General features: G+C 37.9%; 1 protein-coding gene across 1 annotated transcript in view; it reads left to right on the forward strand.

The window, feature by feature from the left end:
• Positions 1 to 17,069, forward strand: part of GLDC (glycine decarboxylase) — a 118,805-nt gene that overhangs the window by 58,115 nt on the left and 43,621 nt on the right. The window contains exons 13-16 of the mRNA XM_001371698.4: positions 489 to 573; positions 722 to 763; positions 1,665 to 1,807; positions 14,751 to 14,826. Of these exons, the coding sequence (XP_001371735.2) occupies positions 489 to 573; positions 722 to 763; positions 1,665 to 1,807; positions 14,751 to 14,826 (346 nt within the window). The remainder of the gene's footprint in view (positions 1 to 488; positions 574 to 721; positions 764 to 1,664; positions 1,808 to 14,750; positions 14,827 to 17,069) is intronic.

Genomic DNA, 17,069 nt, shown 5'->3' on the forward strand with positions numbered 1-17,069 from the left:
TTTGATGAGTATATTTCAATATTCCTTTCTAATCCAATCTAATTTAATTTAAACATTTAAAAACACCATTATGAGAATGGGTCCCTAGGCTTTACCAGAGGGGTCCATGTCATACAAAAAGGTTAGAAACCCCTGACCCAGATCAGTAATGTATTTTAAGATCTCCCATGAATGTAGATTTATCAAGCACTCTCCTCCCTACATCCTTATGAGTGTAAATATTACATTTCCTATTTTCCAAATTTTCCAAATGCAGAAACTTGAGGCAGTTCTGTGATTCACCAGTTGTTACCTCATCTTGCATATACTGAAGCTGGGATTTAGGTTCTTTTCTCCTACACCCAAGTTCAGCACCCTCTCCATTATGTCATGTCATCTGGCGCCTAATCTGCAGCCCTTTTAGGGGAGTCGTATCTTAACCTCTTCTAGAAGGCTGGATGTAGGCTGACCTATTTGGTTCTGAATATGTATTCTGTGTTCTGTCACAGCTATCAGTCGGAAACCAATATTGTCCGCTACATGAAGAAATTGGAGAACAAAGATATTTCCCTCGTCCACAGCATGATCCCTCTGGTAGATATGACTTTCCCTGTTGTTTTCTTGGCTTGTCCTTAGTCTCTTGCTAGAGTTTGGAAGTAGAAACTATAGTTGAGATTGAGGGTGGATGGAAGTTGTTAGAAACAACAATAATGGGATACTTTTTTTTGTTTGTTTCTTAAAGGGATCCTGTACGATGAAGCTCAACAGCTCATCGGAACTTACAGTAAGTAGGTCAACAACAGGGGTTCTCAACTTGGAGTACATGAATTTGCTGTTTAAACTAGTTTGATAACTATTTTGAATATAAACACTTTTCTGTGCAATCCTATATATTTTATTTTATGCCTTTAAAGATGTTGTTTTGAGAGGAGGTACTTAGGTTTCATCAAACTCCCCAAGGACTCTAGACACAATGAAGTTAAGAACTCCTGCTCTTCTATAATAGGGGAATCATTTGGAGATATCATTCTACTTTTGCAAAGCTTTAGGGTTAAGTTTTGTGAGATTAACGTTTAAAAGAAGTAAAACCTGACATCCACCCTGCCCTTTCTTAAGTTTTTAAAAAATCTGCCTTTTTAAAGGCTTTCATTTTGCAAATGTGTATTCATTAATTCTAGGTATTATCAAGATCAGTGAAACTTCCTACCTGAATATGTCAGGAGAGCAGTGATTTGAGGCCATTTTTATAAACTACATCAACAAATGTTTGCTTCATCTGCTCCTGCAGACTACAAGCACCTTAATTTAAATAACAAAAAAATAGCCTCAAAGGTGGGGAAGCTCCCTTCAATTTATTTATTTAACATATTATGATGAACATATTGTTATTTTAATTACAATAATTATTATAAATGTAAAATAAATATATATTCAGACAAATCTGAATACCAAAAAGTGGAGAAAATAGGTAGTTCCTTGAATTTAGGCTTCACCTCTTTGCTACAATGCTCAGAGAGAAGGCAAGAAATTTCATTGAGTACTACAAGAGAGGTGAGTTTGAGTAAACAGTACTTGCAGAATGATTGATCATTTATGGGTATGTGGGTATACACCTTTCTTTTCCGGCAAAGGCAGAAGTTAACTTTAACCATAACTTAAATGTTTTCTCCCTTCCTCCTCTTCAGCCAATCACCTGGCAAGAATTTGCCAACATCCACCCTTTTGTGCCTCTAGACCAGGCACAAGGTTATCAACAGCTTTTCCGAGAGCTGGAGAAGGATTTGTGTGAACTCACAGGGTATGACAAAATTTCCTTCCAACCTAACAGGTAAGTGGATTTTCCTCTCTTGTGTCAGTGACATGATGAGATCAAGGACCTAGTTTAGTAGGTGGTCCTTGGCTTGTTCCTAATGGGTCTATAGGGGTGCTAGGAGGACTAGCACCTCTGGTATAAGGGTTGCTGACCCCTTTTCAGGACTGTTCATCTACTTTCAGTATCCACCTCTCACCTAATTCTCACTGGTGACTCAAAAAAACTGTAGTCTGCATAGTAGCCATACCTTGGTAAAAGCATCCTAAACTAGGTTGAGGGTAACCAGCAGTCTGGTTGATGAGTTAGGGGGTGAAGACTTCATCTTTTAGAATGGGTTGATGAGAAGAATCCATTGTCCACAAAGGCATCTGAAGCAGGTGCCGAGCTCAGACAATGAAGATGCCATGGTTATCCACTGCATCCCAGGCCATCACCAATTACCTGACTTTTGCCTTGCCACTGGATTTTGATGTCTCTGGATGAGAGAGTGAGGTGATAAAAATCCAATCCAACCAATTCAAATTAAATCTAAATCACTCACGAGTCAGGACATCACCCCATTACCTGTGATGTCATTGGTCCTCTTCATAAATGAAGCACAAATGACAGAAAGTGTGTCAATAATAATACCAAGAAGCAGTTTTATCACTTAACTTCTCCAGCAACTTTCTTTAAATTTTATTCTTATTATCATGCAAAACACCTCCATATTGGCATTGTAGGAACACACTCATAGAAAATAAAACCCCAAAATAAAATCACAAATACACTGATGTGAAAGAAAATATGCTTTGATTCATATCCATCCAAAGCCAACAGTTCTTTCTCTGGAGGTGGATAGCATTCCCCATCATCAGACTTTCAGGATTGTCTTAGATCCTTGTATTGCTGAGAGTAGTCTGTCAACTTTCTAAGACAATAAATCACAGGAAAGTTGCCGACCCAAATCACTAGAGGGAATTTCCTATACCAATGAAATCATGGATCCACCCTCATCTAAATTACTGTACTTTGTATTCAAGGGGTTGTTTATTTGTATTAGAGGGGTTAGGACTTTCAGTATAGAGAGGGGGAAAGAGTGGGAGAACCTCCCTTCTCAAAGCAGGGTTCAGGGGAGACAGCTGATGTTTAGGGTTGGCTCAGAGAGGGGGTTTGAAGAGTTTCCCTCTTCTGCCTTCCCTCCTTAGCTAAGGCTGCTCTCCTAGATTCACTTTTGTCCCTCTTGTACCCCCTCCACTACTTGAGACCAAAGGGTCTCCCCTTGATCTGTTTACTCATACACAGCTTGGGGAAAAGACAACTATTTTAATGTCAACTCAATCAAGGTAATACAAAGGAATAACTAGCAGGGAAAGAATGGGAGAGGAAAGTGGTGAAAAGGGGGTTCCTGTCTCTATCTAAAACCCTTTTCCCTCCATTTTTGAGTTTGGGGGAACTCAGGCCTTGGCAGCCTGAGCACCCTTAGAGAAAGTCAGGTTGATCCACCACGGGTTTGGCCCCTTGACTACAGTTCAGACTCAGGGCAACAGGAGCTGAAGTCAAGTCAGCTAGAGATTTAAAATGTCTTTCTCAGGTTTCCTCTTTAATAGTGTTTTTAATTGGGAAATGTTGGGGGGCAAGATTTCCAGTCACCAGCAGGACAAGTGGGTAACCCTCAGGAGAAAGTCTTTTTCCACCTTCTCACTTCGACTTCTCAAGACTTGAGAGACCAACTCCTCTCCCAGTCAGAATCTTCTCCTCCATAAGATTCCAAACTCCTGGGTTCTCTCCCTGGATGAGGTGATCAATTCCACACACTCTTCAGCCTGGCACTTTTTTCTTTATTGCCAACCTCTGTCACAACTCCAGTTTTTCACTTATAAAAATAGTTGTTGGAAGGGGTGGTTAGTGCAAAGGACTGGTATTTGAATTGGATAATGGCTAAATCCTTTTCTAGATCTAAGTTTGTGATCCTTTATTCTTAAGAGAGGAAAGCAGTATGGTGGATAGAGTGCTTAATTTGGATGCAAGAAGATCTGGGTTTTTATTCTGTCTCTGCCACTTACTAGCTAGGTTACTATGGACAAATCTGATCATTGACTGGATGAACATAGACCCTGAATCCCTTGGTTACTCAAGTACTCTTGGTGATAACACTTATGGTATAGACCCTACAGGACTGTTAGGAGGCTTCAATGAATTAATGTCTGTAAGGCACTTTGGAAATTTTAGCATGTTAGACATATGGCAGCTATCCTTAGTAGAAAATTTCAGCATCTCTATGAGAAAAAGAGTTCAGACATTATTACACTCATTAAAAAAAGATAAAGAAAAAATGATTTTGTCATATCCATTCAATTAGTGCTAAAACCAGGATTTTAATTTAGTCCTCCTGACTCCCTGCCTATATGCTATTTTCTGTACCCCTTGTTGCCTCTCCTAGAACAAATAATCCAGGTTTTAGTTCTATTTCTTCCAGTACTTACCTGTGTGATCTTAGGAATGTCATCCTACTGTCTGGGATTTAGTTTCCCTATCTGAAAAATGAGACAAGCTCATTGGCTGATCTCTATGGTTTCCCTTTGGTTTTATCTGGCTCAAATATTCTGGATTTATGATCTAAAATTCTGTATAATTTAGAAAGTGATTCCTCTTCGGTAGGATTGAACTGAGAAAGTTATCAATGTGTGAGTTAATGCCTGAGGCTTTTCTATGCAGAATTCATCATGATCTGTAAACTGCTCTGTTGTAAGGGATGGATAAGTTTCTTTATATAAAGTTTACTTTGGGTAGCAGAATAGTCCAATGAAGCCAGGGATGTGAATGGAAGGCACAAGAAAAAAACCTTTGTGTTCTACTTTTCTTCATATGGCTAGCACAATGGTGAACATCAGACCTAGAACCTAGGTCATCTATCTTTCTTCTACAACTGACTGCTTCTGTCTTTTGGCTTCTTAAACTAGGTTAACTGGCATTTGGTGAGATATGGGGCAGGGGTACAATGTTATCCTTTTTTCCTTATTCTTTGACTTATTTTACATTTGTTTTATAACATTTCAGTTCTAAATTCTTTTCTAACCCATTGAGAAGGTAAGCAATATGATACCCATTATATATGTGAAACTATGTAAAATGTTTCCATATTTGCTATATTTCAAAAAAGCAAGCAAAATAAAGAAAGAGAAAAAAATATTTTTATTTGCATTCAGATTTCATCAGTTTTTTATATAGGGGTGGATATCATTCCCATCGTGAGCCTTTTCAATTTTTGTGGATTATTTTACTGATTGAAGTAGCTAAGTCTTTCACAGTTGATTATCTTTACCCATGTTCCTGTTACTATGTACAATATTCTCTGGATTCTATTCATTTCATTTTATATCAGTTCATAGAAATCTTCCCAGCTTTTTCTGAAACTATTCCCTTTGTCATTTCTTATAGCACAACAGTATTCTACCACAATTATATTCCACAACTTGTTCAGCCATTCCCCAATTGATGGGCATTCCCTCAGTTTCTAATTCTTTGCCACCACAAAAAGAGCAGCTATAAATATTTTTGTACAGATAGGTTCTTTTTCTTTTATCTCTTTGGGATATAGACCTAATAGTGGTATTGCCGGATCCAGCAGTTTTATAGCCCTTTAGCCCTTATAGCAGTTTTATAGTTCCAAATTGTTTTTCAGAATGGTTGGAGCCATTCACAACTCCACTGACAATGCATTAGTGGTACAATAGTTTTCTTTAAAAGAAACTTTAAAAGAAACTTCCAGAGAATGACATTTATAATGATTAGTTCAAATATCTAGTGGATTATAAGGTTTACAAAATACTTTTCTTACCACAACCTTGGGAGGTAGAACGTACAGGTATTATGATCTGTTTTCTAGAAAAAAAAACACTTCAAAAAGCTAGCAAGTGTCAAAGTTGGCGTTCACTCCACCCCGTGTCCTCGTCTGAATCATCAGTGATCTTTAAAAAACTCCAACAGCTCTAGTTTTCACATGTCCAGAAAATAAAGAAACTTTGCCCCCTGGTGGTTAGATATGTATATATTATCAATACCCTGTTGGATTACAGAACTCAATTTCTGACCTGCTTGTTTGTGGACAACCACATTTTATTCCCTAATGGAATCAAAGAGCTGGTACTGTTCCTGCTTCCTACCAGGCACAGAGCTGGCTTAATGCTCAGGAGATCTCTACATCCTTCTTGGCCTTACTATTGATGAATGAACTGGAAACTGATTTCTGTTTCTCTGAGCTTCCTTCTCATCAATATGATTTGGGGATAAAAATGTAAGGTGAAGTCACTCAAGGTTTATGAGCAGAGGATGTGAAATAGTTAGATCTGTGCCTCAGGAATATCACTTTGTCAGCTGAGGGGAGGATGGGCTAGAAAGGGGAGAGACTTGAAGCAGGGGGACATCAATTAGGATGCTTTTGCAAAAGCACCTAAACTAGGGTAGTGACCATGTGATTGAATATGAGACATATGAGAGATATCGAAAGGGAAGAATCAACAAGGTTTGGCAAATGCTTGGATATGATAGGTGAGGGAGAGGAAAGAGTCAAAGACTCTTATGTTTCCAAGGTTGTGAAACTGGATGGCTGGAAAAGTGGAGGTTCTTCTGCCATCTATTTTGATCATATCGTCCATTCTCAGGTACATACTTATCCATTCTTAGATCTTCCACAAAGACCTAGGTTCAAATTTGACATTTCCTGGATGTGTAACCCTGGACAAGTCATTTAACCCCAATTGCCTAGCCCTTGCCATTCTTCTGTCTTAGAAGTGAAACTAAGATAGAAGGTAAAGAATTTATATGTATATTACATATATATATGGGTGTATATGTATGCACACACACACACACACATACACACACATAGAACCACAATTGTGTCTTGTGAGTTGGTACAAGCCAATTCTTGCATATGACTGGACTCACTTTTGACAACTTGACTTTCTTTTGTACTCATTACAATTGATTCTCTTTGTTTTTTTAAAATTTTGTTCTTGAAATACTCTTCTCATTCCTACTGGGTAAAACTCCCTTGTGGAAAATTAGTTCATGGGCTCCTACTGTAAGGGGTAAATTTAGGGGTTTTGACTAATATATTATCCTTATGGTCGCCAGGGACTAATTCAAATAATTCAAATCCCAAATAAAATACTCAAGTCAGTTTGGAAATTTTATGGTGGTTTAATTAATAAAAAGGGAAGGAATTAAGAAGAAGAAAGAGGTAAAAGGGTATAAGATTTCTCTGGCCTAGCCTGAGCCAAGGGGAGTTCAGAAACCTTCCAGCCACGAGGCCTCCTCCGAGATGAGGGGCCTCCTAGGAGGATGGAGTTTTTAGGAGGTAAAGGAAAAAAGAGAATCAGCCTAAACTCCGAAAGCGCTCAGAGAAGATGCCTCACCTAATCTATGATATTAAGCTTCTCCCAGTTACTGTTTCAATGACGCTCACTGCCAAATCTAGACAATAGCTGCAGTCACGCAAAGATGCCAAGATGCTCAGCACGCTGCCACCAATCACCTCTCCGCCACAAGCGCCAGAGCCACCTCTCCATGAAAAGACCCCAGAGAGAGGAAGTGAAGCAAAATATATAGACCATTTTTACATCACTTCCTGCATCTCACATGTACCAATAGTAGCTTAAGCTTGACTTAGGACAGCCCAGGGGGTCTGTCAGTTGTTTCTGATTTGTCATTTGCTAGCACATGCCTGTCATAGGTCATTCTTCTCAACACTTAATCCTTAAGTAAGGGTGTAGACATTCCTGTTTTGTTAGACTAAGCAGAGTGGAGTAAATCTAAAATTCACAATACCTTCCTTTTCTCTGAACACTTCAATATCTGCGATCCTGAAGTCTAAGGTACACATTTAGATTATGTTCAACTTCCTTTACTTCCATCAAAAACTCTGAAATGGAGTAGTAACTTTCCTTGTAGTTATCATTTCTACACTCATAACTAGATCCTATCGGATGATAAGAATCATTTCTAGAGTAGAATTTCTTCTCCTTATTATATAAATTGTTCTTCTAGTTCTGCTCCCTTTACTCTGCATCAGTTCATATAAGTTTTCAGATATCTTTGAAACTATCCCATTCATTATTATGGCATGATAGGAGCATTTTGTTATATTTTTTATCGTGATTTACTCAGTCATTTTCTAATTTTCTACCACGAAAAGAACTGCTATAATTTTTTTTACAAATGAATCTTTTTTCTCTTATTTTTATATTTTTGTGTTATAGGCATAGAAGTGATATATAATCATATAACATTTTAAATAGCCTTTATTGGGGCAGCTGGGTAGCTCAGTGGATTGAGAGCCAGGTCTAGAGATGGGAGGTCCTAAGTTCAAATCTGGCCTCAGACACTTCCCAGCTTTTGGACCCTGGACAAGTCATTTGAACCCCATTGCCTAGCCCTTACCACTCTTCTGCCTTGGAGCCAATACACAGTATTGATTCCAAGATGGAAGGTAAAGGTTTAAAAAAATAGTCTTTATTAGTTTTGCCTAATTCCTGACCAGGATCCCATCATTCCTATATTTTAAATCATAATCAAGATATCCAAATACCTTTCTCAGACACTATATTTTTAAATGGCCATATTCTGATATGCATGGACATATGTATATGAATATATGTACATTATCATACTGAAATAGGATGATACATCATCTTGAACCCAGTGGGCAAACTAGGTATATAAATATATAAAACTGAAGCCAGCTTCTGGACTTTCCATTTCTATCCGACCCACCGTACCTGAGGGCTAAAAAGCCTAAGAAAAGGAAGCTGAGAAAATATGTTTCTTTCTATGAACTTAGACACCTGGAACTCGAGTCTAGAAATCACATGGAGTCATTAGTAGCTATGTGGAGAGAGTTGTATAGAACAGTGAGTGAACATTCTGTCTTTCACCCTTTCCCACTTGCTTAAAAGTCTGCTCAAATTCTTTCCCTCCCTTCTAAGTGGTCTATCGTAAGCTGAATGGTGTGGAAGCAGACTCATCCACTTTAGAAATCTGTGATATAATTAAGGGATAATATTTGTGGCAGAAGAGAAGACAGCAGTAAACACCTTCTGTGAGTGACTCAGCCTGAAGAGGGTGTTTGGTGGAGGTGTTTGTTTTTGTTTTTTTAAGGAAAATTACAAACTGAGATCTTTGAAAGAATCATAGAATCAAAATCAAACATTCTTAGAATTGGAACAGACCTTAAAGACCATCTAATCCAATGCAAAAACACCTTCCAAAAAAGCAGCCCAAACAGATGGCCATGGATGCAGTCTCTGCCTATCTAATGTGAGCTGACATTGAATAAAATCTGTCTGCAAAGACTCCAACAGGGGATAAGATACAAAATTGTCTCAATTCACAGTTACTATCTTGCTGTTGAACATGGAAATTAGGAAGGAGGTTCATATCAAGATTAGAAAGACTAGAGGGGAGAAGTGGCTATGTGCTCCAGTGGATAGAAAGCCAAGCTTGGAGATTGGAGGTCCAGGGTTCAAATATGGCCTCAGATACTACTTCCTAGTTGTGTGACCCTGGCCAAGTCATTTAACCCCAATGGCCCAGTCTTTATACTTCTATCTTAGAGAACTTCCTAGGACAGAAAGTAAGGGTATTTTTTTTTTAAAGAAAAAAAGACTAGAATGAATGGGTCAGAGGCTGGGGCTAGAAAGGTGTAGAGTGATGCCAAATGCCTGAACAAAGTCCAGAACCAGACCTGGGTTCTGGTTTCCACTAAGAGTATCATTAACAGATTTGATTAGAGTTTGGCTAGTTCTGTTTGAAATTCATGGAATATTCTGGTATATAAAGGTTCATAGATTCTAAAGCTTCAATCCAATAAGTCTTTATTCAGCATTTACTTTGTATGTGTTAGGTGCTAGGAGTTCAAACCAAAATAATCCCTGCCCTCAAGAAGCTTATATTCTCCTGGGGGGAAACAATGCATACACAGAAAAACATATGCATAATAATATGTATATGTATGAAAATGATCTGTGACACACATGTATTTGTGTGTGTACACATAGATATGAATGTTGTATATCTGTAAAGACATACATAAAAGGGGGGCAGTTAGCTGGTACAGTGGATAGAGCACCGGGCTTAGAATCAAGAAGATCCATCTTAGTTCAAATCCAGCCTGAGACACTTCCTAGCTATGTGACCTTGAGCAAGTCACTAGCCCTCTTTGCCTCAATTCCTCATCTATAAAATAAGCTGAAAAAGGAAATGACAAACCACGCTAGTACCTCTGCCAAGAAAACCCTAAAGGGGTTTTTATGAAGTCAAACAGGACTGAAACAGTTGAACAAACAACAAAATATATATAGAATACATGATAATTTGAGGAAGAAAAGAGAACCCAAAGTGCTTTGTCTGTGGTTATACAGGTAGCAAATCTCAGAGCTAAGATTTAAATTTGCTTTTTTTTTTTAATCCCTTACCTTTTGTTTTAGAGTCAATACTAAATATTAGTTCCAAGGCAGAGGAGTTCTAAGAGTTAGGCAATGGGGTTAAGTAATTGCCAGGTTCGCAAAGCTAGGAAGCATCTGAGGCTGGATTTGAACTCAGACCATCTTCAGACCTGGTTCTCTATTTACTGAGCTGCCCCTAAACTCAAGACTTCTGACTCCAATTCCAATAAATTTTCCAGGTTGCTTCATAATTTTTGTGTTTAAATAATAACCATTTAATGATGATTATTTAATAATAATACAACAAAAATGGACTATATAATTTTTAAAGCAAAGAAATTTACTTACATTCTCATTGGAGTTTCAGGACAATCCTTTTGAGGTTGTCATATAATTGTTACTTCCATTTTAAAGATGAAGAAATGGAGGCTCACCTGTGTTGAGTCTACAGTAAGCCAGAAAGAGGAATTTGAACCCAGGTCTTCCTGATTCCAAGCCCAGCTCTCTATTTCATGCCTTAAATGCCTTCTCATACTTTATAGAAGGGTAATATTGTATTTTAGAATGAATGTATCTGGAGAAAGTGTAGTCTAAGGGAAAAGCTTCACCATTTTATTTTCTCTTTAAAAAAAAATGATTCCTATATTGTCCTACTCCTTCCACATATCTATTATTTTCTCAATCATATTCTTATTTGTTATATGCAAATATGCAACCATCTTATTTTTCTCTTTTGGTCTACCCATAGGTGGAGCCAGTAATCCCTCCAAAAGACTTCCAAGGCATTGTTGACTTCTTATTTGAAATTGTTCTCATTCATGCTTTCCACCTGTGAAGTGGAAACTGCTAAGTTTAGGAGCTTCTAAGGCCAAGGGCATCTTGTGTTTCCATTTAAGTCTCTATCAGACCGTCCCTTTTCATTGTTCCCTTCTTGGATGGCTGTGAACAGCTCTTCACCTGCCCCACTCCACCCCCAACCCCAATCCCACCCCTGTCCCATCTCTAATTTTCTCTTCATCTAGCTAACGAGCTCACCAGCCTCTTAGCAAAAGGAGTATTAATAGAAGTCACAGGAAAAACTCAGGGGAAAAACCAAAACAAAGCAACACTCCCTTCCAGTGGTTAGCAAACCACTGGCAAAAGTTGTTGTTCAGTTGTTTTCAGATATGTCTGACTCTTTATGATTCCATTTGTTTGTTTGTTTTGCAAAGATACTATAATGGTTTTCCATTTCCTTCTCCAGTTCATTTTACAGAGGAGGAAACTGAGGCAAAGAGGGTTAAGTGATTTATCCATAGTCACATAGCTAGAAAGTATCTGAGGCTACATTTGAACTCAGGAAGAAGAGTCTTTCTAACTCCAGCCCTGGCTTTCTATCCACTGTGCCAATTAGCTGCCTACCTGGTACATAATAGGCACTTACTAAAATGTTGACTGATTGAAAAAGAGCTGCTTTGTACCTCCAATCCCTTTTTTTCTTTAGGCTCATAGCTCCATGTTTCCAGAACTTTGTTTTGATCCCTGTTATTTGGTCTCTGACCCTGGAACCAAAGGTATTATTTTTTTAAATGCTTCTTTGTGAGCATTTTAAGATAAATCCTTAGATCTATTTCGGGAGGTTGTATGCCCTACTGGAACATTCAGTGGATCTGAATTTGGTAGATGTTGGTCCAAATTGAGGGGTTACTGACTAGACTTAGGATCTTGGTCGAGGTGATTGCCTTTTGGGAGCCTCAGTTTCCTCATTTGTAAAAGGAAGACTACTGGATAATCTCTTAAGATAATTTCTTTTTTAAAAAATTACTTTAAAATTTTATTTATTTAAAATAACAATAATAAACCCATCACATTAACATAAGAACATTTTCCATTAAAACAACTATACTTTTTAAAAAATTGAACAGCACTTAATGATTTTAAAAAGCATAATCAGAAAACAGACTAAAGGAGAAAACTATTTAGATAGATATGGGAAGAACCTAACTTTAATGTAAACTGGCTCACAAGTTTGATCACTGATTATTATTATTCTATAAATCAACATAAAATTCATGAATAGTTTAGGAAAACTGTAGCAAGTAGTGAAGTTTAGCATTATTTCCTTCTGTTTATCTTCTGATTGAAAATCTACTCCAAAGTGACTTTAATCATCTTAAGATAACTTCTAATGCAAAAAAATCCCATTTTATTTTTAAACATTATTATTATGATTATTATTATTCTACAAATCAACATAAAATTCACAAATAGTTTAGGAAAACTGTAGTAAGTAGTGAAGTTTAACATTATTTCCCTCTGTTTATCTTCTTGTGAAGAACTGATTGAAAATCTACTCCAAAGTGACTTTAATCCTCTTAAGATAACTTCTAATGAAAAAAAATCCTATTTTATTTTTAAACACAACTTTGGGGAAATACTCTAGTTTTATTGTTTCTTTTGGCTCCTTTTGCATTCGTTAAGTACCAGTTGGTTGATTGATTTGGGACCTTTTTATGCATAGAACTATGGTGGACACTGGAGGATATACTGTCCATTTGTCCTCATTAGTCAGTTACTTTTAATGTTCTTGGTTTCTTCCCTTCTTTGCCCTTTCTCTGTTGTTTTCTGAGGGGAATGCTTTATATATATAGTTAATGCCATCTTGACTGGAGAGCCTGATAGATAACTCTCATGATCACATAGCACTTTCAGAATTACAAAGCACCTTATGGACATCATCTCACACCTTCCTAAGGTAGGGAGTTCAGGCTATAATCCTTCCCATAGTGGTGGTGATGGTTGTTGCTGCTGCTGTTTTAAACAGACAAATAAACGAGGGATGTTCAGGAAGAACATCTCAAGGCTTTTTGGGTTCTTGGCACAGGACAGGCTCTAAACCATGCCTTGGGTCCTTGGGGGTAGCTATGGAATTAGGTAGAAGCCCCTGGGATGGGCTGCCCCCTGCCCACCATTTGTAAAATAGGTCTCTGTGGGAGGAAGCACATTGTAAGTAGCTATCCACTAGCACTTTCATTCCATAAACTTGTTATTGGGATTGCTTCATTTTTATTTTTGTATTCCCTTCATCTAGTATGGTGCCTGGCACATAGTAGGAGCTTAGTAAGTGCTGGCTGATTGTGTGCAGAACACACAATCATTGGAGAGGAGATTTAAGATTTAGATTTGGCTCACATCCTGTGTTCATCATTGAATCAGTACTGACTGAGAGAAGGTTTGAACTTTAATAATCTCAAAGTTGCAATAAGCCTTTTTGGGATACTCTGTGAGCTTTAGAGACTTCTACTGTCACTTGACTACATTAATTGTTGCAGTTTCTTAGGAAAACCTTTTCAGGTTATTTCCTGCTTTAAGATAAGTGATGGGGGCAGCTGGGTGGCTCAGCAGATTGAGACCCAGGCATAGAGATGGGAGGTCCTAGGTTCAAATGTGACCTCAGACACTTCTCAGCTGTGTGACCCTGGGCAAGTCACTTAACCCCCATTGCCTAGCTCTTACCGCTCTTCTGCCTTGGAGCCAATACACAGTATTAATTCCATGATGGAAGGTAAGGGTTTAAAAAAAAAAAGATGGGTGATGCTGAACATCAGGGAAAGAAGAAAAGAACGATTAAGTTCTAGAATATTTATAGCAGCTCTTTTTGTGGTGGTGAAGAACTAGAAAATGAGGGAATGTTCAATTCAGGGGTCGCTGAACAAATTGTGGTATATGATTGTGATGGGATACTACTGTGCCATAAGAGATGATGAATGGACTGATTAAAAAAAAAACAAAACTTGGAAAGGACTACATGAGATAATGAATAGTTAAATGAAATGAATGGAACCAGGAGAAATTATATACAACTACAGAATTAATCCTGGAAGAATAAATGTGAATATTATGTTCAGACAGTGAATAGAAAGATGAAATATGAAAAACTTAATTGATATGTTGGCTTCCCTGATGATATCTTTTGTGATGAGGGGAGGGTGGAGAAGGGTTGGGACACTCATGGATGGGATTTATTATGAAGATACAAAGAAAAGTAAGCTAAATACAGAGGAGATTTGTGATTTCATTTGTGTATTATCTCCTTTTTTCTTAAAACAAAAACAAAACACCCTTGCCTTTTGTCTTAGAATCATTACTGTGTATTGGTTCTAAGGCAGAAGAGTGGGAAGGACTAGGCAATGGGGGTTAAGTGACTTGCCCAGGGTCACACAGCTGGGAAGTATCTGAGGTCACATTTGAACCCAGGACCTTCCTTCTCTTGGTCCAGTTCTCAATCCACTGAATTATCTAGCTGACCCTCTTCTTTTTCTTTATATATAGAAATACTTATTTGGTTTTATACAATTTTGGAATAAAAAACAAAAGACAGGTGATGTTGCTCCATTAAGTGAACTCTGGATACTGTGAGATGGTATGACAGTAGCATTATTAGTATACTTCCCCACATAACATAACTGTGTTGAAAAATATTAAATGAATTAATACAAATGAGAGAGACCTGTAGCTTGAGTCTTCTTCTTTCCCTTTGATCTTTTTTGCAGTGGAGCCCAGGGAGAATATACTGGGTTGGCTGCAATCAAGGCTTATTTAAACAGGAAAGGAGAGCATCACCGGATTGTGAGTATGAACAGCTGGTGGGCCAAGGGGTGGGGTTGAAAAGGGACAGAAAGGGATAAAACTTGCCAAACCCGGTGATTCCAAGTCTCTCATCTGTGAAATAGGACAGGGTAGCACTTGCCTCCCAAATAGCTTTTGGGACCATTTTGAAGAACATGTTCTCAGATAATTCTATCAGCCTGCCTTTGCACTTCCTTTGGAATGCCTGCCTAGCATGGGCTTGGGCATAGAATCAGTGCTTAAGAAATATTTGTTGAATGAGTGAATGAATGATTTCCTGGTAGGTGAAGCTCATGCCCACAAAATATACAACAGAAAGAGAACACAGTTTTGCATTTTTCTACCTGGCTATTGTTCTGCATGTTTTTGATCTTATGCTGCCATTCTGACCTTCCCATGTGTCTCTGGCCCCATGCTACCCTGAGAAAATGTTCCAGGCCACTGACATTGTGCAGTTGCTGAGCGCCCAACAAGAGATTATTGTTTGGGTCATCAAGTCCTAAAGTCTTCTAATGAATTTAGTTAATCCTCATCCCAAAGTTTTTTCCTTAAAAAGTAAGGCAAAAAGCAAAGAAAATATCCTATTTTCTCCCTCTTTTCTCTGATCACTTCTTCTGCCCTTTCAAGTATGCATGTCTTGAATGCTTTGCCCTGGTTCATGAATTGGGATTAGTTTAAAGACTTTTACTAATTTGAATTAATTTTTTAAATCACAAATTTGGGATTTTAAAATATCTTGAGCAGGAACACAGCTACAATTAGGGAATTTCAAAGTAAATCAATCTTAAACGTCCTCTAGTCCAACCCTTTCTCCTTCTTCCTCCAAGGACAAGTGAGGAAATTGAAAATCACTGCTATTATGTCTTGCCCAGAATCACATGGATAGCTAGTGATAGAGCAAGGAATAGAGTTTAGATTGCCTGGCTAATAACCCACTGCCCTGTAGACTGTCTATATCATGCTCCATGCTTCCTACACTGTTCCACAATACTTCCCACATAGCACCATAGAAATAGCTATGAGTGTTCAATGATTAGAGTGTAGAGGGGGGAACCAAAGGGAAGAAAACCAAAGGCCTTCTTGTAATTATTTTTTTTACCAGACTTGTGATTTCATTGGAAAATCTCAGTGAGTAATATTTTCAGTAATTTCTACTCATATGAGAGTTGCCTCAGGCACTTGGAGTTAAAGCAAGTTTTCCGGGTCCCCCAAGCCAGTGTGTACCAAATCAGGATTACATTTAATAATTACATTTAGCAAGAATGTCCTATGACTCACTGGACCTCCTGCCCTTCCTCTTTTCCCCCTGTTCAGCCTTCTTCTGTGGTCTCACAATTTGGGGGTGGCGTATTTCCTTTAGCATCCTTGTCATTGCTGTTAGAAATTACTAAGGCTTCATAGGTTTCATTTTATTTTTAGTTCTGTGTAATAGAAGTTCAGTCTTTTGTCTCCTCAATTCTAGGAACACAATGTTTTGTACCAAAGCACAAAAAAACCCAGAACAATTCGTAAAACTCTTCGTAAAAATAGAAAAATAGATATAATAAGCTTGAAAGTCTATGGTCTTTCCTAGATCAAAGGCTTCATTCAAGACTGGCTTTTCTGGTTGTCAAAGGGAAAGATAAGTAAGGACGCGTGCACTAACGCAGCTGGAGAGGACTTTTTTTCTTTCCCTGATATGCAGCGTTATCATAGTGTGCTATAATGGTTCCAAAGAAATATATATTCCCTTTAAAAATCATGAAGTAGGGGAGTATATGGCTTAGGCAACTGCCCAAGTTCCTTCTAAATATCTCTTGTTGAAACCTAGAAGCTTCATACGTGATTTTGTGTGTATAAATGTATATTCCAGGGGGACTAGCTTGAACTGCTTTGAAAAGCCACTTGTTAATTTTGTAAAAAACCCTTACCTTCTGTCTGAGAATCAATTCTGATGCAGACGAGCAGTAAGCATTAGGCAATAGGGTAAGTGACATTCAACGTCACAATCTGGGATGTATCTGAGTTCAGATTTGAACCCAGGACATCCTGACTCCAGGTCTGGCTATCTATTCTGTTACCTATCTAACCTTGATAAATTTTTAGTGTTTACTGATTGTCTAGACAAGAGAGTGATAGAGAAAATATTTAGAACAGTAGATTAAATTTTAAAGTGCCATCCATTTTCAGTGATCCCATTGTTAAATATTTACCAGCACGCTTCTGGTAATATTCATATATTTGTCAATTGCTGAGTTATCAGT

Source organism: Monodelphis domestica, chromosome 7 (genome assembly GCF_027887165.1).
Source record: "Monodelphis domestica isolate mMonDom1 chromosome 7, mMonDom1.pri, whole genome shotgun sequence".
NCBI lineage: Eukaryota > Metazoa > Chordata > Mammalia > Didelphimorphia > Didelphidae > Monodelphis > Monodelphis domestica.